This window comes from Heterodontus francisci, chromosome 27 (assembly GCF_036365525.1).
Source record: "Heterodontus francisci isolate sHetFra1 chromosome 27, sHetFra1.hap1, whole genome shotgun sequence".
Taxonomy (NCBI): Eukaryota; Metazoa; Chordata; class Chondrichthyes; order Heterodontiformes; family Heterodontidae; genus Heterodontus; species Heterodontus francisci.
In genome coordinates, this window is record NC_090397.1 from 9,679,714 (window position 1) to 9,704,351 (window position 24,638).

At 46.9% G+C, this 24,638-nt stretch overlaps 1 protein-coding gene across 2 annotated transcripts in view; it reads left to right on the plus strand.

The window, feature by feature from the left end:
* ntn4 (netrin 4) overlaps positions 1–24,638 on the plus strand; it is a 134,525-nt gene that overhangs the window by 99,206 nt on the left and 10,681 nt on the right. For both annotated transcript variants that reach the window (XM_068059681.1, XM_068059683.1), the window contains exons 5-8: positions 6,899–7,087; positions 10,147–10,360; positions 12,217–12,350; positions 20,560–20,628. In XM_068059681.1, the coding sequence (XP_067915782.1) occupies positions 6,899–7,087; positions 10,147–10,360; positions 12,217–12,350; positions 20,560–20,628 (606 nt within the window). The remainder of the gene's footprint in view (positions 1–6,898; positions 7,088–10,146; positions 10,361–12,216; positions 12,351–20,559; positions 20,629–24,638) is intronic.

The window sequence follows — 24,638 nt, forward strand, 5'->3', positions numbered from 1 at the left end:
TGCTGACCGCACTGCCTGACTGCCCCCTGACCACACTGCCCGACCTCCCCCTCACCACTTGACCTCACTGCCCGACCTCCCCCTCACCACTCTGACCGCACTGCTCGAACTCCCCCTCACCACCCTGAGCGCACTGCCCAACTGCCCCCTCACCACACTGACCACACTGCCCGACTGCCCCCTCCCCACACTGACCACACTGCCCGACCTCCCCCTCACCACCCTGACCACACTGCCCGACCTCCCCCTCACCACCCTGACCACACTGCCCGACTGCCCCCTCACCGCCCTGACCTCACTGCCCGACCTCCCCCTCACCACTCTGACCGCACTGCCCGAACTCCCCCTCCCCACCCTGAGCGCACTGCCCGACTGCCCCCTCACCACCCTGACCACACTGCCCGACTGCCCCCTCACCACTCTGACCACTCTGCCCGAGTGCCCTCTCACCAACCTGACCACACTGCCCGACCTCCCCCTCACCACCCTGACCACACTGCCCGACCTCCCCCTCACCACACAGACCACTCTGCCCAACCTCCCCCTCACCACCCTGACCGCACTGCCCGACTGCCCACTCCCCACACTGACCACACTGCCTGACCTCCCCCTCACCACCCTGACCACACTGCACGACCTCCCCCTCAGCGGCCTGACCACACTGCCCTACTACCCCCTCCCCACACTGACCACACTCTCCAAGCTCCCCCTCACCACCCTGACCACACTGCCCGACTGCCCCCTCAGCTGCCTGACCACACTGCCCGACTACCCCCTCCCCACACTGACCGCACTGCCTGACTGCCTCCTCACCACCCTGACCACAATGCCTGACCTCCCCCTCACCACCCTGACCACCCTGCCTGACTGCCCCCTCCCCACACTGACCACACTGCCCGACCGCCCTCTCACCACTCTGACCATACTGCCCGACCTCCCCCTCACCACCCTGACCACTGTGCCCGACTGCCCCCTCACCACTCTGACCACACTGCCCGACCTCCCGCACGCCACCCGAACCACACTGCCCAACCTCCCCCTCACCACTCTGACCGCACTGCCCGAACTCCCCCTCACCACCCTGACCACACTGCCCGACTGCCCTCTCACCACCCTGACCACACTGCCCGACCTCCCCCTCACCACCCTGACCGCACTGCCCGACCTCCCCTTCACCACCCTGACCACACTGCCCGAACGCCCTCTCACCACCCTGACAACACTGCCCGACTGCCCCCTCCCCACTCTGACCACACTGCCCGACCTCCACCTCACCACCCTGACCGCACTGCCCGACCTCCCCCTCACCACCCTGACCGCACTGCCCGACTGCCCCCTCACCACCCTGACCTCAGTGCCCGACCTCCCCCTCACCACTCTGACCGCACTGCCCGAACTCCCCCTCAACACCCTGACCGCACTCCCCGACTGCCCCCTCACCACACTGCCCGACTGCCCCCTCACCACTCTGACCACACTGCCCGAGTGCCCTCTCACCACCCTGACCACACTGCCCGACCTCCCCCTCACCACCCTGACCACACTGCCCGACCTCCCCCTCACCACACTGACCACACTGCCGAACCTCCCCCTCACCACCCTGACCGCACTGCCCGACTACCCCCTCAACACCCTGACCGCACTCCCCGACTGCCCCCTCACCACACCGCCCGACTGCCCCCTCACCACTCTGACCACAATGCCCGGCCTCCCCCTCACCACCCTGACCACTCTGCCCGACCTCCCCCTCACCACACTGACCACACTGGCCGACTTCCTCCTCACCACCGTGACCAAACTGCCTGACTGCCCCCTCACCACCCTGACCTTAATGCCCGACCGCCCCCTCACCACACTGACCACACTGCCCGACCTCCCCCTCACCACACTGACCACACTGCCCGACTGCCCCCTCACCACACTGACCACACTGCCCTACCTCCCCCTCACCACACTGACCACACTGCCCGACTGCCCCCTCACCACACTGACCACACTGCCCGACCTCCCCCTCACCACACTGACCACACTGCCCGACTGCCCTCTCACCACCCTGACCACACTGCCCGACCTCCCCCTCACCTCACTGACCACACTGCCCGACTGCCCCCTCACCACACTGACCACACTGCCCGACCTTCCCCTCACCACCCTCAACACTGCCCGACTGCCCCCTCACCACACTGACCTCACTGCCCGACTGCCCCCTCACCACACTGACCACACTGCCCGACTGCCCCCTCACCACACTGACCACACTGCCCGACCTCCCCCTCACCTCACTGACCACTCTGCCCGACTGCCCCCTCACCACCCTGACCACACTGCCCGACTGCCCCCTCACCACCCTGACCACACTTCCCGACCTCCCCCTCCCCGCTCTGCCAACACTGCCCGACCTCCCCCTCACCACACTGACCACACTGCCCTACCTCCCCCTCACCACACTGACCACACTGCCCGACTGCCCCCTCACCACACTGACCACACTGCCCGACCTCCCCCTCACCTCACTGACCACACTGCCCGACTGCCCCCTCACCACCCTGACCACACTGCCCGACTGCCCCCTCACCACCCTGACCACACTTCCCGACCTCCCCCTCCCCGCTCTGCCAACACTGCCCGACCTCCCCCTCACCACTCTGACGACACTGTCCGACTGCCCCCTCACCACTTTGACCACACTGTCCGACTGCCCCCTCACCACTTTGACCACACTGCCTGACTGCCCCCTCGCCACCTTGACCACACTGCCCGACTGCCCCCTCGCCACCTTGACCACACTGCCCACCAGCCCCCTCATTACCCTGACCACACTGCTCTATCGCCACTGTTACGACCGACGCGGGAGGAGTGCACTATATTTTCTAGTTCCACCTCTCCACAGGTCACAACATCTATTTAAATCTTTATCCAGTTACTGATACAACCAATCGTAGACACTATTTTTATCCCAGAATAAAATACACCAACCAGATTTCTTTAATAAACAACAAAATTATCAGTTAATTATAAAACAAGACATAACCAGTAACTAAGCAAAGGATTAGTACACAGATTGAAATATGTAAGTTCCCTTTACCTTCGCTCCTCACTCATACACACCGGTTCACCGAAAAATGAAGAGATTTTCTCTTTAGAGTTCTTATTTTTAAAAAGACAAAGAAGAATACTTTTGCCAAAAACTTGCTAATTCTTGAAGAAAAAAAGGAAAGATATGGAAAGATGTCAGTTGTCCCTTTTTGGTTTGGCGTCACAATTACGCATCGACAGCTGTCACTGGGAACGTTGAAGATCAGTTTGGCAGGCTATCCACGAGAAATGCAACAATAGGGGTTTCTGGCAGACCTTTCAGGAGAAATGCAGCATCGGTATCTCTGTTCCTTACGCTTGATTCTCAGGACGTTCTCAAAGAGATGGAAGAGGGTGAGCTGATGGTGGCTGCTCTCTTGGCTGGTTTCCTCCAACTGCCTTCAAAACAGTTCACACCCCAACACACTGTCCAAAGTGAAACCAATAACAATATCTCAAGAGTCAAGCCTCCTTACCCCTATAAATCTTGACCTGTCATTTCTCTGTAAACATCTTCCCAAGTCAAAAAGCCCCTGCTGGGTATTTATCTAAAGACAAGTGACTTCCTGTAAACGTTGTTTTCAAACAAGACCACTGTGTCCTTTCAATGACCCCCAGTGATAAAAACATCCATGGAATCCTTTTCAGTTTTCCCAAATAAAACAATGTCCATAATTCTAAAATATGAGTCCTCAAAAAAAAAACTTAACAAAAAATACAGAAGTACCGTCATAACACCACCTCAGCACCCTGACCACAGAGCATCCACTGCCCGCTCTTTCTCAACCCATCACATGCAAATGGTGGCAGTGGGGGGATTGGGTGTTGTTTGTCCCGATCCCTGGCACCTTTACCTCCTTTTATGCAGGGGCTGATGGTAAGTCCCAAGGGTGCTGTGGTGAAGGTCAGGGATTCCTCCCAGTGGTGGGACAGGGCCCTGCAGCGGCCTGCTGTCCCTCCGAGCACTCACCTGCTGAAGGTTTTGGTCTCAGCCTTTGGCAAGGGGTTGCATTTGCTATCTCACTGTGCAACTCACAGGCCCCTGAGCCTTCAGAGAGGTTCAGGAACATTTTTATAGTTTATAACGGGGCGTGGCTGTGATGAACCACTGTCTGTACTCTAACTTCTCCACCAACCGAATGCCCCACTCTCATCTGGTACGGGGAGGGGGCGTTAGAATTAAGCCCTGTGTCTAATATTTATTTTAAATAGGAGGTTAAAGGAAAGTGGGATAAAGGGAGATTGGAACAGTACTGGCATAGGGGATTGGGATACTGCTCATGCAGAGGGTAAACACCAACATGTACTGGTTGAGCCAAATGGCCTGTTTCTGGGTTGTAATCTAATGTTTCTATTTTACTCGAGGGAAAACTTAAATGCAGACAAATAAATGATTAATCATTTAGTATTTTCTAATGAGTTCATTCTAACAAGTTTTAATATTGTCTTATAGAACATTACAGCACAGTACAGGCCCTTCGGCCCTCGATGTTGCGCCGACCTGTGAAACCATCTGACCTACACTATTCCATTTTCATCCATATGTCTATCCAATGACCACTTAAATGCCCTTAAAGTTGGCGAGTCTACTACTGTTGCAGGCAGGGCGTTCCACGCCCCTACTACTCTCTGAGTAAAGAAACTACCTCTGACATCTGTCCTATATCTATCACCCCTCAACTTAAAGCTATGTCCCCTCGTGTTTGCCATCACCATCCGAGGAAAAAGACTCTCACTATCCACCCTATCGAACACTCTGATTATCTTATATGTCTCTATTAAGTCACCTCTCCTCCTCCTTCTCTCTAACGAAAACAACCCCAAGTCCCTCAGCCTTTCCTCGTAAGACCTTCCCTCCATACCAGGCAACATCCTAGTAAATCTCCTCTGCACCCTTTCCAAAGCTTCCACATCCTTCCTATAATGCGGTGACCAGAACTGCACGCAATACTCCAGGTACGGCCGCACCAGAGTTTTGTACAGTTGCAGCATGACCTCGTGGCTCCGAAACTCGATCCCCCTACTAATAAAAGCTAACACACCATATGCCTTCTTAACAGCCCTATTAACCTGGGTGGCAACTTTCAGGGATTTATGTACCTGGACACCAAGATCTCTCTGCTCATCTACACTACCAAGAATCTTCCCATTAGCCCAGTACTCTGCATTCCTGTTACTCCTTCCAAAGTGAATCACCTCACACTTTTCCGCATTAAACTCCATTTGCCATCTCTCAGCCCAGCTCTGCAGCCTATCTATGTCCCTCTGTAACCTACAACATCCTTCGGCACTATCCACAACTCCACCGACCTTCGTGTCATCCGCAAATTTACTAACCCACCCTTCTACACCCTCATCCAGGTCATTTATAAAAATGACAAACAGCAGTGGCCCCAAAACAGATCCTTGCGGTACACCACTAGTAACTAAACTCCAGGATGAACATTTGCCATCAACCACCACCCTCTGTCTTCTTTCAGCTAGCCAATTTCTGATCCAAAGCACTAAATCACCTTCAATCCCATATTTCCGTATTTTCTGCAATAGCCTACCGTGGGGAACCTGATCAAACACCTTACTGAAATCCATATACACCACATCCACTGCTTTACCCTCATCCACCTGTTTGGTCACCTTCTCAAAAAACTCAATAAGGTTTGTGAGGCACGACCTACCCTTCACAAAACCGTGCTGACTATCGCTAATGAACTTATTCTTTTCAAGATGATTATAAATCCTATCTCTCATAATCTTTTCCAACATTTTACCCACAACCGAAGTAAGGCTCACAGGTCTATAATTACCAGGGCTGTCTCTACTCCCCTTCTTGAACAAGGGGACAACATTTGCTATCCTCCAGTCTTCCGGCACTATTCCTGTCGACAATGACGACATAAAGATCAAGGACAAAGGCTCTGCAATCTCCTCCCTGGCTTCGCAGAGAATCCGAGGATAAATCCCATCTGGCCCAGGGGACTTATCTATTTTCACACTTTCCAAAATTGCAAACACCTCCTCCTTGTGAACCTCAATCCCATCTAGCCTAGTAGTCTGTATCTCAGTATTCTCCTCGACAACATTTTCTTTCTCTACTGTAAATACTGATGAAAAATATTCATTTAACGCTTCCCCTATCTCCTCTGATTCCACACACAACTTCCCACTACTATCCTTGATTGGCCCTAATCTAACTATGGTCATTCTTTTATTCCTGATATACCTATAGAAAGCCTTAGGGTTTTCCTTGATCCTATCCGCCAATGACTTCTCGTGTCCTCTCCTTGCTCTTCTTAGCTCTCCCTTTAGATCCTTCCTGGCTAGCTTGTAACTCTCAAGCGCCCTAACTGAGCCTTCACGTCTCATCCTAACATAAGCCTTCTTCTTCCTCTTGACAAGCGCTTCAACTCCTTTAGTAAACCACGGCTCCCTCGCTCGACAACTTCCTCCCTGCCTGACAGGTACATACCTATCAAGGACACGCAGTAGCTGCTCCTTGAATAAGCTCCACATTTCGATTGTGCCCATCCCCTGCAGATTCCTTCCCCATCCTACGCATCCTAAATCTTGCCTAATCGCATCATAATTTCCTTTCCCCCAGCTATGATTCTTGCCCTGCGGTATATACCTGTCCCTGCCCATCGCTAAGGTAAACCTAACCGAATTGTGGTCACTATCACCAAAGTGCTCACCTACATCTAAATCTAACACCTGGCCGGGTTCATTACCCAGTACCAAATCCAATGTGGCATCGCCCCTGGTTGGCCTGTCTACATACTGCTCATTTGAAAGGATTTTAACTCCATTATCTTTCCCCTTCTGACAGAATGCAATTGTAATAACCATGCCGACAGCTGCCATTTCAACCTCAGAATGTGGTTGGCATTGGGTAATCACAGTGGTGGAGTCTGTGACAACTGCAAGCACAACACAGAGGGGCAGCACTGCCAACGGTGCCAGCCAGGCTTCTACAGGGACCTCAGGGTCCCGCTCTCTGCCCCAGACGTCTGCCTGGGTAAGATCATTTCTTTAACATTTCTTACTTATTTTTTTTTTAGATTTAGAGATACAGCACTGAAACAGGCCCTTCGGCCCACCGAGTCTGTGCCGACCATTAACTATTTATACTAATCCTACACTAATCCCATGTTCCTACCACATCCTCACCTGTCCCTATATTTCCCTACCACCTACCTATACTAGTGGCAATTTTAGTGGCCAATTCACCTACCAACCTGCAAGTCTTTTGGCTGTGGGAGGAAACCGGAGCACCCGGAGGAAACCCACGCAGACACAGGGAGAACTTGCAAACTCCACACAGGCAGTACCCAGAATTGAACCCAGGTCGCTGGAGCTGTGAGGCTGCGGTGCTAACCACTGCGCCACTGTGCCGCAATACATCAATATGTATTGATGAATCTCTGAATTACTCCTAAACTGCTTCCTACTTTCTCCAATTGTGGCTTTGGTCTTTGGGAGTCCAGATATGAAGGAATGTTCCTACAGTGCACTAACATGGCTATTAGTCCAGCTAATTCACTTACTTTATTTTCTACAATTTAATACCTACGCAGGTGGACACTGATTGTTGGAGTATATTTGAATAATGGTCATTATTATGAAACAAGAAACCTTAATAGGTTTCTAGGAGGAACTGGACAGGTTCTTGGCAACAAATGTGGTTCAGAGTTAGTCGAAATTCACAAAGAGAGTACTGTGGATAGGTGGGCTAGATGGGTCGAACGAGACAGAGCTGAAATTGGCCTTTGCCAGGAGCCCGCTTTGAAATTGATACAAAAGAAAATTGGGTCCAGGATGATAGGAGCTGTGGATTTGTTATTGCCCAATTTTACACTCCTGGCATAATGTTATATCAATGGCATGGTCTTCTCCTATCTGAAGTGGTCACTATGTGATCACATTTATTCAAAGTGCACATATACCTGAGAGGAACATAGGAACTGCTGGACAAGGAAAACAAGCTCCATTTGGATCACCGTCTACCATCCTGATAGTCCCATGATACAATAATGGAGTTGTTGACTAATCAGAGCAATCAGTGTCTATCAATTAGTCTACAACAGATCCAGACATGAGGTGAGGAAAACCCAATAGTGGAGAGCTTGGGAACCATAGGTTCAAAATCACCTGTTCCTCCTAAAAAGTTTACACTCACCTCCATGTCAGTTTCAAATTACCCATACACTGTATTCCCAATATATTTTTTTATAAAAGATAACAGACATTTTGTCAAAGCTTTTCGTCTTGCACTCTTCAGGACAATACACAAGAATAACCAATGTAAGGGAAAACGACAACTTATACTGCATGAGAAGAGAGTGCTGATTGGTTGGCAAATGAACGCTGATTGGTAGAGATGTTGCCATGGAAAATGCACCAGTTTACGGTGACTGACAGTTAACTGCCAAGCTTTGTTTGAAATTTAAACCAGGTAGCTTGACTCTGATTAGTCAAGGCATTTCCCTGAGGAATGAACCAGCAAATGGCTGTCACTTATTTTGTTCAGCTGAAACAGACGCAATGTGTGTAAATGTTGTTTCTGGCTGCAAAGAACAGGGCCCTGTGTATTAATATATGTAGCTTTGCTACGTAACAAACCTGAAGTCAAGGGGAATCAGGGGAAAAGCTCTCCACTCTATGGAGTCATACCAAGCTCAAAGGAAGATGGTTGTGGTTGTTGGAGGCCAAACCTAAGCCCCAGGATATTGTTGCAGGAGTTTCTCAGGGTAGTGTCCGAGACCCAACCATCTCCAGCTGCTTCATTAATGACCTTCCCTTCATCATAAGGTCAGAAGTGGGGATGTTCACTGTGTTCAGTACCATTCTCAACTCAGATACTGAAGCAGTCCATGTAGAAATGCAGCAAAACCTAAACAACATTCAGGCTTGAGCTGATAAGTGGCAAGTAACATTTGTGCCACACCAATGCCAGGCAATGACCAACTCCAACAAGAGAGAATCTAACCCTCCCCCCCCTTGACATTCAACAGCATTATCATTGATGAATCCCCCACTATCAACATCCTGGGGTTAACCATTGACCAAAAACTGAACTGCAGTAGCCATATAAATACTGTGGCTACAAAAGAGGTCAGAGGCTGGGAATTCTGCAGTGAGTAAATCACCTCCTGACTCCCCAAAACCTGTCCACCATCTACAAGGCACAAGTCAGGAGTGTGATGGAATACTCTCCACTTGCCTGGATGAGTGCGGCTCCATCAACACTCAAGAGGTTCGGCACCATCCAGGACAAAGCAGCCCGCTTGATTGGCACCTTAAACATTCACTCCCTCCAGCACCGACGGACAGTGGCAGCAGTGTGTACCATCTACAGGATGCACTGCAGCAACTCACCAAGCCTCCTTCGACAGCACCTTCCAAACCTGTGACCTCTACCGCCAAGAAGGCCAAGGGCAGAAGATGCCTGGGAACACCACCACCTGCAAGTTCCCCTTCAAGCCATACACCATACTGACTTGGAACAGTATCGCCGTTCCTTCACTGTTACTGGGTCAAAATCCTGGAACTCCCTTCCGAACAGCACTGTTGGTGTACCTACATCACATGGACTGCAGCAGTTTGAGAAGGCAGCTCATCACCACCTTCTCAAGGGCCACTAGGAATGGGCAACAAATGCTGGCCTTGCCAACAACATTCACATCCCATAAACAAATTTAAAAAAAATGGTGGACAGGTTTTGGGAAGTCAGGAGCTATGTGGGTGAGTGACTGTGCAGCAATCCAGAACATACCATGCAGGGCACAAATAGGCCATGCACAATCAACGTTCCCCTTACGATGCACTCTTGTGCAGCTGCACAGCAATCCTAAAGGGAACACACAGTACAAGAAACAGGCTGCACATAGCAAAGAGAAGCTAGAGGGAACATTGGTGAAGAGCTGAGTTACCTGCCGCAGAACACAGCCTCTGACCTACTCGTGTAGCCACAGTATTTATGTGGCTCGTTCAGTTAAGTTTCTGGTCAATGGTAATCTGCCCACCTGCCAGAAGTTGATGGATGCACTGAAAGTCTCTTTATTTGTTTCACTCTAGCTTGCTCGTGCCATCCTGTTGGCTCTGCCACCTTGCCTTTACAGTCCCACATCCCCTGCGACACCATGACTGGTGACTGTTTGTGTAAGCCTGGTGTGGCTGGGCCCCGCTGTGACAATTGCATGCTGGGATACTGGGGTCTCGGAGAATATGGCTGCCGACCATGTGACTGCGCAGGAAGCTGTGACTCTTACACTGGTGACTGTACCAGCAGGTGGGTACGCAGTATAACTCAGCTCAGCTCGATGGAAAGAAAGAGCTGGACCAGCTTAGAATGTTTAATTGTTATACATTTGCATAACTATGGTATGGGTGCTGGCAACTCAGAGGCTTTCAGTACAATTCCCAGCCCAGAAAACGGAATAGTTGAATAATTCCAGGAATCTATGGACTGGCACCATGAAAATATTACCATCAAAAGCTGTTGGATTGTCATAAAAACTCAACAGATTCACTGATACCCCTCAGGGAAGGGAACCTGCTTCCCAATCTGGGCCTACACATAAATCTACTATGTGGTTGACTCTTAGTCTTAATGCCCTCTGAAGCGTCCTGACTTAATGCATGGTGCATAAGCAGGAGGAGGCTGTTCAGCCCCTTGAGCCCTGCTCATCCTTTCAGTTACATCATGGATGATCTGTATCTCAACTCCATTTACCCGCCTTTGTTCTCTATCCCTTGATATCCTTGTCCAGCAAAAAGCTATTGATCTCAGTATTAAAAATGTCAATTTATGCCCAGAATCCACAGCTTTTTGGGGGGAGAGAATTCCAGAATTTTACTCCCCTTTGTGTGAAAAAAAATTCTTCCTGATTTCCCTCCTAAATAGCTTAGCTCTAATTTAATGATTATGCTGCTTTTGTTCTGGACTCCCCCACCAGAGGAATAGTTTCTCTCTGTCTGCCTTATCAAATCCCTTGACCATTGTAAACGCATCCAACAAAATCACTGTCAATCTTCTAAACTCATAGGAATACGAACCAAATTTATGTAACCTGTCCTCATAATTTAACCTTTTAAACCCTTGTATCATTCTGGTGAACCTGCACTGCCTTCCCTCCAAGGCCAATATATCCTTCCTGAAGTGCCAGGAACTGAATGCAATTCTCCAGATACAGTCTAACCAAGGCGCTATACAACTGAAGCATAACTTCCTCCCCTTTGTATCCCCCTTGAGATAAAGGCCAACTTTCCATGAGCCTGTCTGTACCTGTGCACCAGTTTTCAGGGGGCGGAGGATGATGGTGGTGACTCCAAATTCACATCCTATAGATTCTGGAATGGCCTGGCCCGCCGCTCAGTTATATCAAACCTCAAGGCAGCCAAAGGGCTGGTCTTGTCAGCAACACCCGCATCCCACTAATAAATAGCAATTCAATAGATCAATGGCTCTTTTAGGGTAACATAGAAATGTTATACGTGCACATAATTTACAGGATGTACTGCCCCTCATTTCTACAAGATGTGAATGGGGGCTGTTTCTTCTTTAAATAACTATGAATGTGTCACTGCCACCCCCCCCCCCCCACTCCTCCCCACCCCTACAGTAGCATAGACAAGTGAACTCAAACAAAGTCATTGTGAGATAAGCCATGTGGAGCCCAGACCCACCCCCCCACTACCACATGCACACGCCCCCACCCTCTATAGAGGAAAGAATTCCCACCAACCCCAAACTGTGCACTCAGCAAGAGCAGAAAGTGGGGGATTGGTGGGGGGGAGGGGGGGGGAACGTAAATAACTTGCTGCAAATAGAAATTTTAAAGAGTGCTTAATTAAAAGGACCCTGGCAAGCAGGAGATGGAAGCTATGGCCTCTGGACTGACATCCAATGGGAGTGGAATGCTGTCTCCCCATCGTGTCTTAGCCCGTTCTCCTGGTGAGGGAATTGGGATTCAGGCTGACAGCCTGAGGGACTTTGTTATGGAAACAACCCAGAGGGAGAACAGCTGGCTCTGGAGTGGAAAACAGTTGCCATCATGGACCACTAGGCATTGAAGAGAAAACCAACTTGAGGAAAATATTTGAATTCCCTTTAGCGTATTGACGTGTCTTCATTGAATTTGACAGCCCTGCAGATGTAAGCTTGTACCATGGGTCTGCAGACCAGGCACAGAACCAGGGCCTTTCCTCTGCCCTCTCTGGGAGAGAACTCACCTGGAACTGGGAGGACGCGCAAGGTTTCTCCGCTCTTAGACATTCAGGTGAGAAACCTCTTTCTTCACCCTTGACCTCAAAATCCTCACCAAAGATCCTCATTTCCCGATTTGCTATTATTGTCTTAAGTACAGGTTTGTGTTACTTGACTTTGAGTGATAATAGAAAGGATGGTAGTGAGTCACCGGCCAGTTTCACATCCCTCCCCACTTTTATTCCCATTAACTTCAATGAGGAGTGATGTAACACAAGCTGCCAACTCGCCATCACCAGGTCAGAGGCTGGTAACTCACCTCCTGACTCCCCAAAGCCTGTCCACCATCTACAAGACACAAGTCAGGAGTGTGATGGAATACTCTCCACTTGCCTGGATGGATGCAGCTCCAACAACACTCAAGTAGCTCAACACCATCCAGGACAAAGCAGCAACAACAACTTGCATTTATATAGCACCTTTAACATAATAAAATATCCCAAGGCGCTTCACAGAAGTATTATAAAACAAAGTATAACACCAAGCCACAAAAGGAGATATTAGGTCAGATAACCAAAAGTTTGGACAAAGAGGTAGGTAGTAGGGGCGAGGGATCAAGTGAGGAAAGATGTAATAGTTTAAAGAGAGAGAAGGCAAGAGAGCAAGATAGTGTCATGCAGGCCCCCACCTGCCAAGAATGAGGCACATTAATTTCGCCACATGGACATTAAATTTCAAATTGTTGCTGGGAAGAGAAGGCCTGTGACGAGGGTTGCCAGGCCCTGGCTGGAAAGACATTTTTGCATATTAACAGACAGTGCTTGGGAACAAAGGAGCTTTCCCCTGCTCCAATACAATCCACAAAGCCAGAAGTGGTTAAACCAGTCAGTCACATGACCACCTTGCTGGCCAACTTGTGGAGTTTTAAATTGTAGAGACAGTGTTTGAACTGGTAGAAAGCTCTTTGCTCCTGGATTGAAAAGACTGCCTCTCCTGTCCTGGCTGCTCCCACCTCTTTCTCATAGAACTCCAAAAACCAAATGAAGACACATGAACCCCAAGTTTCCTACAGTGAACAAGGTTTAAGAAGAATGCTGGGCCCCAACGAATCAAGGACTCTACAGTGAGCTGGAAGAGTTGTAACAACAACTCTTCAGATATTGCCTCAAACCTTTCCATTTTAATTTTTCTTCTCTTTTCTGTCTTAATTTACATGTGTGTATTGAGTATGCATGCTAGTATGGGCATGTCATGTATCCGTAAGTGTCAACCGAATTAGAGTTTAAGTTTAATAACATTTCACCTTTCTTCTTTAAACCTAAGAAAGCCTGTTTGTGCTGGTTTCTTTGCCTTATAATTGGAAAGCGGTGAACAAAGATTCACCAAAGGGGGAGCTAAAAACACAGTGTGTTTAAACATAAAACCCTGTTACAGTAAGACCAGGTGAAGGCTGAAAGGGAACCCCGAGACCTCTTTCTCACCTGGTCGTAACAATTGCAATAAGGGAAATTATAATCTGGGTGTGACAGGAAAGGACAGTGCATGCAAACTCAGGAGTGAGCCAGAAGATAAGACTAGAGGTTGTGAACTAACAGAGTAGGGGGAGGGTTCTGGAGAGATGAGATTTAGAAATCCAAAGAGAAAGGCCAAGGCATTGGAACAGTATCGCAACGTGGGTAAAGACAAGCAGAATGGGACAGGAAGGGACAGAGAGTTTAACAGAAATTGTACATCAGCAAATAAGGTCAATGAAGGGAATGGAAGCAAAAAAATGAAATTACAGGTTCTTTATCTGAATGCTTGAAGCATCTGCAATAAGGTAGATGAACCAGTGGCACAAATAGAGATACATGATTTGAATCTGATCACCATCACAGAGACATGGTTACATGGTGATCAAGGTTGGGAAATAAATATTCCAGGGTACACAATATTTCAGAAAGACAGACAGAGTAGCAAAGGAGGAGGGGTAGCACTGATAGTAAAGAATGACATAAGGACATTAGTGAGAAAGGATCTGGCCTCAGAAGATCATGAAGTAGAATCAGTGTGCATGGAAATAAGGAATAGCAAGAATCAAAAAACACTGGTGGGACTAGTTTATAGCCCACTGATAGTAGTTATACCATTGGACAGAACATTAAACAAGAAATTATTGGAGCTTGTAACAAAGGCAATGTATTAATTGTGGGGGATTTTAATCTTCATGTAGACTGGGACAATGAAATTGGCAGGAGTGGTCTAGAAGATGAGTTTGTAGAAAGTTTTCAGGGCAGTGGCTTGGAGCAGTATGTTGTGGAGCCAACTAGGGATAAAGCTATCTTAGATCTAGTATTGTGTAATGAAGCAGGGTTAATAAGCAATGTCATAGTAAAAGAAACACTGGGAAACAGTGATCATAATACCATTGAATTCCATGTTAAGTTTGAAAGTGACATGATCCAATCACAAGCAAGAATCTTAAACTTAAACAGAGCCAACTATATAGGCATGAGGGGAGAATTAGCTAAGTTTAATTGTGTAAATAGACTAAAAGGTATGGTGGTAAATGAACAGTGGGAAACTTTTAAAGAGATCATTCAAAATGTTCAATAATAATACATTCCTTTGAAAAACAAAAACTCAGCCAGAAAGACCCGTCTGTGGCTCACTCAGGAAGTTAAGGATAGTATTAGATTAATCTTGCTTACAATGTTGCAAAAAAGTGTAGCAAGTTGGAGGATTTGGAGTGTTTGAGGGCTACCAAAAAGTTGATTAAAAAAAGGAAAAAATAGAACGAGCGTAAACTAGCCAGTAATATAAAAATAGATGTAAGAGCTTTTATAGGTATATCAAAAGGAAGAGAGTAGCTAAAGTAAACATTGGTGCCTTGGAAGCAGAGAATGGAGAAATTATCATGGGGTATTAGGAAATGGTAGAGGTATTGAACAAATATTTTCTGTCTGTCTTCACAGTAGAAGACACTTGTTCCATACCAAAAATAGACAGTAACCTAGGGGCTAAAAAGAGTGAGGAAATGAAGGAAATTCATATCAGCAGAGAAAAAGTATTGAAATCTGACAAATCTCCAGGACCCGATGGCCCCCATCCGAGAGTTCTAAAAGAGATAGCTGCAGAGATGGTGGATGCGCTAGCTATGATTTTCCAAAATTCCTTACATTCGGGAATGGTTCCTTCAGATTGGAAGTTGGCAAATGTTACACCACTTTTCAAGAAAGGAGGGAGAGAGAAAACTGGGAACTACAGGCCCGTTAGCCTAACATCAGTCATTAGGAAAATGCCGGAATCTATTATTAAGAAAGTCTTAACAGTGCACTTAGAAAAGCACAGTATGATTAGAACAAGTCAACATGGTTTTACTAAAGGGAAATCCTGTTTGAAAAACCTATTACAGTTTTTTGAGGATGTAACTGGTCGGGCCGATAAAGGGGAACCAGTAGATGTAGTATACCTGGATTTCCAAAAGGCATTCGATAAGGTGCCACACAGAAAGTTAATTGGCAAGATAAAGGCTCATGGAGTTGGGGATAATATATTAGTGTGGATAGATGATTGGTTAACGGACAGGGACAAAGAGTAGACATTGATGGGGTAATTTCAAGTTGGCAGGCAGTGAATAGTGAAGTGCCGCATGGATCCATGCTGGGGCCTCAGCTATTTACAATCTATATCAATGGTTTGGATGAAGAGACAGAGAGTAATGTATTTAAGTTTGCTGATGATACAAAGGTAGGTGAAAAGGTAAGCTGTGGGGAGGACACAGAGAGGCCGCAAAGAGATATAGACAGGTTAAGTGAGTGGGCAACAAGTTAGCAGATGGAGTATAATGAAGGCAAGTGTGAAGTTAGGCACTTTGGTTGTAAGAATAAAAAAGCAGAATATTTTTTAAAAGGTGTGAAACTTGTAAGTGTCGATGTTCAAAAAGTGTGTGCTTGGACAAGGAATACAGAAAGTTAACATGCAGGTACAACAAGCAATTAGGAAGGCAAATGGCATGTTGGCCTTTATTGCAAGGGGATTGGAGTACAGGAAGGAATAAGGAAGTGTTTGCTACAATTGTATAGAGTTTTGGTGAGACCACATCTGGAATACTGTGTGCAGTTTTGGTCTCCACATTTAAAAAAGGATATACTTGTATTGGAGGCAGTGCAGCAAAGGTTCACTAGATTGGTCCCTGGGATGAGGGGGTTGTCCTGTAATGAGAGACTAAGTAAATTGGGCCTATATTCTCTGGAGTTTAGAATTTCATTGAATCATAGAAACATAGAAGTTATAGAAGAATCATATAAGATTCGGAAGAGGCTGGATAGGGTAGACACTGAGAGATTGTTTCTGCTGGTCAGGGAGGCTAAAACACGGAGACACAGTCTCAGGATAAGGGGCCGATCATTTAGGACTGAGATGAGGAGAAATCACTTCACTCAAAGGGTTGTGTATCTTTGGACTTCTCTACTCCATTGTTGAATACATTTAAGTCTGAGATAGACAGATTTTTGGTCTCTCAGGGAATCAAGGGATATGGCGAGCGGGTGGGAAAGTGGAGTTAAATCCTAAGATCAGCCATGATCATATTGAATGGCGGAGCAGGCTCGATGGGCCATATGGTCTACTCCTGCTCCTATTTCTTGTGTTCTTATGTTCTTGTGTTTTAAGGAGTGTCTTAAATTAGAAAAGCGAGGTGGAGGGTATTCCAGAGTTTGGGGCCCAAGCAGCTGAAGGCACGGCCACCAATGGTGGTGATTAAAGTCATGGTTGCACAAGAGGCCAGAATCAGAGGAGCGCAGATATCTTGAAGGATTGTGGGATTGGAGGAGATTACAGAGATAGGAAGAGTTGAGGCCACTAAGGGATTTGAAAACAAGGATGAGAATTTTAAAATCAAGACTTTGCTTGACTGGGAGCCAATGTAGGTCAGTGAGCACAGTGGGTGATAGGGGAACGGGACTTGGTGTGAGTTCGAACACAGGCAGCAGAGCTTTTGATGACCACAAGTTTACAGAGAGTAGAACCACCCAGCAGTGTGTTGGAATAGTCAAATCTAGAGGTAACAAAGGCATGAATGAGGGTTTCAGCAGCAGGTGAGCTGAAACAGGACGAAGTCGGGCAACGCTATGGAGGTGGAACTAGGTTGTCTTAATGATGGCACGAATATGAGGTCGGAGGATCATCTCAGGTCACGTGACACCAAGGTTGCGAACAGACTGGCTTAAGCTCAGACTGTTGCCAGGGAGAGGGATGGAGTCGGTAGTTAGGGAATGGAGTTAGGACTGGGGACTGAAAACAATGGCTTCAGTCTTCCCGATATTAAATTGAAAGAAATTTCTGCTTATCCAGTACTGGATGTCAGATAAGCAGTTTGATAATTTAGCAACAGTGGAGGAGTACCTGCTTGATTGACACCCCATCCACCGCCTTAAACTTTCACTCCCTCCACCACTGACACACAGTAGCAGCAGTGTGTACCATCTACAAGATGCACTGCAGCAACTTGCCAAGGCTCCTTCGACATCGCCTTCCAAACCCGTGACCTCTACCACCTAGAAGGACAAGTGCATCAGACGCATGGCAACACCACCACCTGCAAGGTTCCCTCCAAGCCACACACCATCCTGACTTGAAAATACGTCGCTGTTCCTCTACTGTCGCTGGATCAACATCCTGGAACTGCCTTCCTAACAGCACCTACACCACATGGACTGCAGCGGTTCATGAAGGCAGCTTACCACCACCTTCTCAATGGCAGTTAGGGATGGGCAATAACTGCTGGCCTTGTCAGAGACATCAACAACCCATGAATGAATTTTTAAAAAATTCGCACAAAGTCAAAACCTATCCCAGCATCTAGACTTCTCCTCTAGTGAAGAATACCATAATCAACTCAAAAATTACTGCTCCTATAAGGAATGTATATTCTCAGCAAGAAATAACTTTGCTAAACATGGAGATAGTGCTCCATTAATACACTGGAATCACAGAATCATATCGCATAGAAGGAGACATTCTAACCCATCACGTTTGTGCTTGCTCTTTAATCAAGCAATCTCATTCGTTCCACTCTCCCTATTCTTTCCCCATAGCACTGTATTTTTTTTCCTTCTTAAGTATTTATCCAATTCCCTTTTGAAAGTTACTACTGAATCTGCTTCCACCGCCCTTTCAGGCAGCGCGTTCCAGGTCACAACAACTTGCTGCATTAAAAAATCTCCTCATCTCCCCCCTTTTGCTAATTATCTTAAATCTGAGTGCTCCGATATTGACCCTCTGCCACTGGAAACAGTTTCTCCTTATTTAGTTTATCAAAACCCCTCATGATATTGAACACCTCTATCAAACCTCCTCTAAACCTTCACTGCTCTAGGGAGAATTAGTCACATTGCTAATTGCGGTCAGTTCCTGTACAGCAGCAAGGCAAATGGAATTTTGACTTTTATTGCTAGGGGGTTGGAGTTTAGAAATAGGGAAGTCTTGTTACAACTGTACAGGGTGTTGGTGAGGCCACACCTGGAGTACTGTGTACAGTTTTGGTCCCTGTATTTAAGGAAGGATATACTAGCATTGGAGGCAGTTTAGAAAAGGTTCACTAGGCTGATTCCTGGGATGAAGGGGTCGTCTTATCAAGAACAGCTAAACAGGTTAGGCCTTTATTCATTGGACTTTAGAAGAATGAGAGGTGATCTAATAGAAACATGTAAGATTTTAAGGAGGTTTGAGAGGGTGGATGTTGAGAATATGTTTCCACTGGTGGGGGAATCTCAAACTCGGGGACGTAGTTACAGAATAAGGGGGCACACATTTAAAACTGAGATGCGAAGGAATTTCTTCTCTCAGAGGGTGGTGAATCTCTGGAATTCTCTGTCTCAGAGAGTTGTGGAGGCTAGGTCACTAAGTGTATTTAAGGAGGAGGTAGATAGATGTTTGAAATTTCGGGGAGTCGAGGGTTAGGTGGAGCAGGCCCGAAAGAGGAGTTGAGGCCTGGGACAGATCAGCCATGATCTTATTGAATGGTGGGGCAGGCTTGAGGGGCTGAATGGCCTACTCCTGCTCCTATTTCTTATGTTCTTATGTATAATCAAAGACACTGCAAGGCAGAATGATTGGAGAACTCGAGACCTGCGACATAGAATTTGTTTTCATGACTCCTCACGGGGAGTCACTGATCTCAGCTTGGTTGTCGATGCTGGAAGAGGAAATTGGAAAAGGAAACCATTGGTGGCGGAGGTCTGAAATCAGAGCAGGTTCCCAGCCTTCGGTTCAGGGAGTGTGCGTGTGGCACAAAAATAACACACAGAAACATAGATACTGTACAACAGGCACATAGAATCATACAGAAAGACTAACAGGAAAAGATCGGCTGATCCATCAAGTTTGTTGCAAGATGTCATGGTGTAACTAAGCGTCATAGCCCCCATTCCTCCCACCAGTAGCCATGTCATCTCCTGGGAAAGGTAAAGAACCAGATAAAAACTCTAAGGAAGTGAAAATGTGTTCCAGGAAGTCACAGTGACCATGAGGCCAAAGCCCAATGTCGCACCAACCTTCCGTGCACCGTGATATTAGCAACAGTGAGGAGCTCATCCAGCGCCTTCTGAACCATTGCAACCAATCCACATTTACCACATGAGCCGGTAACTAGTTCCAAGAGTCAATAAACCTCCATGCAAAGAAAAACCTTTAAAAACATCAAACCTAGTCCTATGCTCATGTAGTTTATCCTCATGATTCCTGCTTTGCCCTACACTATCTTGGTCAATTGTCTATCTACACAGGCACAGTCCACTGATGACCTTTTGTGCCCAGATTGGGTACCAGTGACAGTGAGCTGGGCATCTGAGAAAGCGATGACTTGACACTTGCCCCGTATTTCAGTTCTAATCGCGGGTGATTTGGGCACAAACGTGAGCTCCTCAGAAGGACCAGGTTTCCAGCTTTGAAGAAATCAACAGCAGAATCAGTTCCCCTGTTTAGGGGTAATTTTAACCTCCAATGACTTCAGTGAGGAAACAAGACCAGGTGCGAAATGGGGGAGCGATCTGATCCCATCAGTTTCATGCTGGGTGGGTTGAGTTAAAATTACTCCAAATTACGACTAAAGAAAGTTGATTATAATTTTAAATGACCAGAAAGTATTCTTGAGCAAAAAGTGAAGTTGTTTTGAAAGATAACATTTCTGTCGGCAATATTCTTTTCCCTCGATTTGATTAGTTTCCATCAAGATTTGCTCAGATACGCATGTGTACCAAATGCTTTTCCCTCTGTCCTCATATTTTAACTGTTTGTTTCAGGAAAGTGTGAGTGCAGAAACCAGGTCTTAAGAAATCCCGAAGTATTCTGCAACATGAAATATACGTTTGGTGAGTTGTGCTCTGCTGTGAGACAATCGTGTTATTATTTTAAATCTCGAGGACTGAATACTGAACCTGGTTCCACCAGGATTACTAGCGTGCGGATCCATGGGTAAATCTTCTGCCCCCCTCACTCCATGCCAAAGGGGGAGTATCTGGAGAAACTCACACCCCACCCCAGTACGCCCTTACGAGAGCTCAGCGGAGCTTATGTCAGCTGAGAGCGGGCATGTGCTCCAGTGAGGCCCTTTGAGAAGCCCCTACCTTTAGAAAGGAAAGAGAATTGAATTCAGATGGGCTGGATACTTTTCTGAGATACCATAATGACTCCTTTCTAAGCTGATGGACTAGCGGGACACGTTCGGCCTGGGACGGAGCATGGACACCTTGAGCGGACCAGTTTTGGGCACCTCGGGGAGAGGGCAGCCTTGTGCTGCTCGGTGCCAATGAAGCTCTGACTGCCCACTAGGAAGGTGCAGGTGACACCATTCCCACTTTTCGGGAATGACGTCTTTGGACTTGAGTGCAGTTTGAACATAGAACATAGAACAGTACAGCACAGTACAGGCCCTTCGGCCCACGATGTTGTGCCGACCCTTTAACCTACTCTAAGATCAAACTACCTACATACCCTTCATTCTACTATCATCCATGTACCTATCCAAGAGTCGCTTAAATGTCCCTAATGTATCTGCTTCTACTACCACCGCTGGCAGTGCATTCCACACACCCACCACTCTGTGTAAAGAACCTAACTCTGACATGTCCCCGAAACCTTCCTCCAAACACCCTAAAATTATGCCCCCTGGTGATAGCCCTTTCCGCCCTGGGAAAAAGTCTCTGGCTATCTACTCTATCTATGCCTCTCATCATCTTGTACATCTCTATCAAGTCACCTCTCATCCTTCTTCGCTCCAATGAGAAAAGCCCTAGCTCCCTCAACCTTTCTTCATAAGACATGCCCTCCAGTCCAGGCAGAATCCTCTGCACCTTCTCTAAAGCTTCCACATCCTTCCTATAATGAGGCGACCAGAACTGAACACAATATTCCAAGTGTGGTCTAACCAGGGCTTTATAGAGCTGCAGCATAACCTCGCGGCTCTTAAACTCAATCCCCCTGTTAATGAAAGTCAACACCCCATACGCCTTCTTAACAACCCTATCAACTTGGGTGGCAACTTTGAGGGATCTATGGACGTGGACCCCAAGATCCCTCTGTTCCTCCACACTGCCAAGAATCCTGTCTTTAAGCCTGTATTCTGCATTCAAATTCGACCTTCCAAAATGAAATACACCACATCCACTGCTCTTCCTTCATCAATGTGTTTTGTCACATCCTCAAAGAATTCAATAAGGCTTGTGAGGCATGACCTGCCCCTCACAAAGCCATGCTAACTACCTCTAATCAAACTATGCTTTTCCAAATAATCATAAATCCTGTCTCTCAGAATCCTCTCCAATAATTTGCCCACCACCGACGTAAGACTGACTGGTCTGTAATTTCCAGGGTTATCCCTATTCCCTTTCTTGAACAAGGGAATAACATTTGCCACCCTCCAATCATCTGGTACTACTCCAGTGGACAGAGAGGACGCAAAGATCATCGCCAAAGGCGCGGCAATCTCTTCCCTCGCTTCCCGTAATATCCTTGGGTATATCCCGTCTGGCCCCAGGGACTTATCTGTCCTCATGCCTTTCAAAATTTCCAGCACATCCTCCTTCTTAACATCAACCTGTTCGAGCATATCAGCCTGTTTCACGTTGTCCTCACAAATGACAAGGTCCCTCTCACTAGTGAATACTGAAGCAAGGTATTCATTAAGGACCTCCCCTACCTCCTCCGACTCCAGGCACAAGTTCCCTCCACTATCCCTGATCGGCCCTACCCTCACTCTGGTCATCCTCTTGTTCCTCACATAAGTGTAGAACGCCTTGGAATTTTCCTTAATCCTACCCAATCCTATCCGCCAAGACTTTTTCATGTCCCCTTTTAGCTCTCCTAAGTCCATTCTTCAGTTCCTTCCTGGCTACCTTGTAACCCTCTAGAGCTCTGTCTGATCCTTGCTTCCTCAACCTTACGTAAGTTTCCTTCTTCCTCTTGACTAGCTGTTCCACATCTTTTGTCCTCCAAGGTTCCTTCACCCTACCATCCCTTCCTTGCCTCATCGGGACAAACCTATCCAGCAGTCGCAGCAAGTGCTCCCTAAACGACCTCCACATTTCTGACGTGCATTTCCCTGAGAACATCTGTTCCCAATTTAAGTTAAATCCCACTCCACCTCCGTTCCACTGGCAGAACAAGCCATTGAAATTTGCACCCTTCCCCGCCCACCCCACACTGTGCACAGGCTCCATATTATGGTTTGCCTGAAGAAACCATCTGCTGTATATCACAGATATAACCAGGACATTCTGGGAATGGAATGTAGGTTCATTTAAGGAGGCCCCGAGAGTACAGAGTCTAAAGAACATGTGAAATAGGAGCAGGAGTAGACGATACGGTCCCTCAAGCCTACTGCACCATTCAATAGGATCATGGATGATCTTCTGCTTCAGCTCCACTTTCCTACCTGCTCCCCATATCCCTTGATTCCCTGAGAGACCAAAGATCTGCCTATCTCAGCCTTAAATATGTTCAACGATGGAGTATCCACAACCCTCTGGGGTTCAGAATTCCAAAGATTCACAAGCCTTTGAGTGAAGAAATTTCTCCTCATCTCAGTCCTAAATGATTGCCCCCTTATCAACACAGACTGTGCCCTCTGTGTTTTAGATTCCCCGACCAGGGGAAACAACCTTTCAGTGTCTACCCTGTCAAGCCCTTTCAGAATCTTGTGTGTTTCAATGAGATCACCTCTCATTCTTCTAAAGTCCAGAGACCATAGGCTCAATTTACTCAGCCTCTCATAATAGAACAGCCCTCTCATTCCAGGAACCAATCTAGTGAACCTTCACTTTACTACCTCCAATGCAAGTATATCCTTCCTTAGCTATAGAGACCAAAATTGCACACAATGTTCCAGGTGTAGTCTCAATAAAGCCCTGTACAATTGTAGCAATACTTCCTTATTTTTGTACTCCAATCCCCTTGCAATACAGGCCAACATGCCATTTGCCTTCTTAGTTGCTTGCTGTACCTGCATGCTAACTTTCTGTGTTCCTTGCACCAGTACACCCAAAGCCCTTTGAACATCAACATTTACAAGTTTCACGCTTTTTAAAAAATATTCTGTTTTTCTATTCTTACTACAAAGTGAGTAACCTCACACTTCCCTACATTCTACTCAATTTGCCAACATGTTGCCCACTCACTTAACCTGTTCTATACCTCTTTGCAGCCTCTTTGTGTCCTCCTCACAGCTTACATTCCCATCTATCTTTGTATCGTCAGCAAGCTTGGATACATTACTCTCGGTCTTTTCATTTAAGTCTTCATATAGATTGTAAATAGCTGAGGCCTCAGCACCGATCCATGTGGCACTTGACTAGCCACAGTCTGCCAACTTGAAAATGTCCCATTTATCCCTGACCTTTGCTTCCTGTCCATTAATCAATCCTCTATCCCTGTTAATAGATTACCCTCAACTCCATGAACCCATATCTTGCCTCTTAACCTTTTGTGTTCACCTTATCGAATGCTTTTTGGAAATTCAAGTATTCTACTGGTTCCCCTTTATCTACCCTACTAATTACTTCCTCAAAAATCTCTAATAAATTTTGTCAAACACATTTTTCCTTTCTTAAATCCATGTTGACTTTGTCTGATCATACTGATTTTATAAGTGCATTGTTCAGACTTCCAAAATGATAGATTCCAGCATTTTCCCAATGACTGATGTCAGGCGAACTGGCCTGTAGTTTCCTGTTTTCTCTTTTCCTCCTTTTTTGAATAGCACATTGGCTAACTTCCAATCCACTGGAACTGTTCTAGAATCTCAGGAATTTTGGAAAATCATAACCAGTGCAACCACTATCTCTGCAACTACCTCTTTTAGAACCCTAGGATATAGGTCATCAGG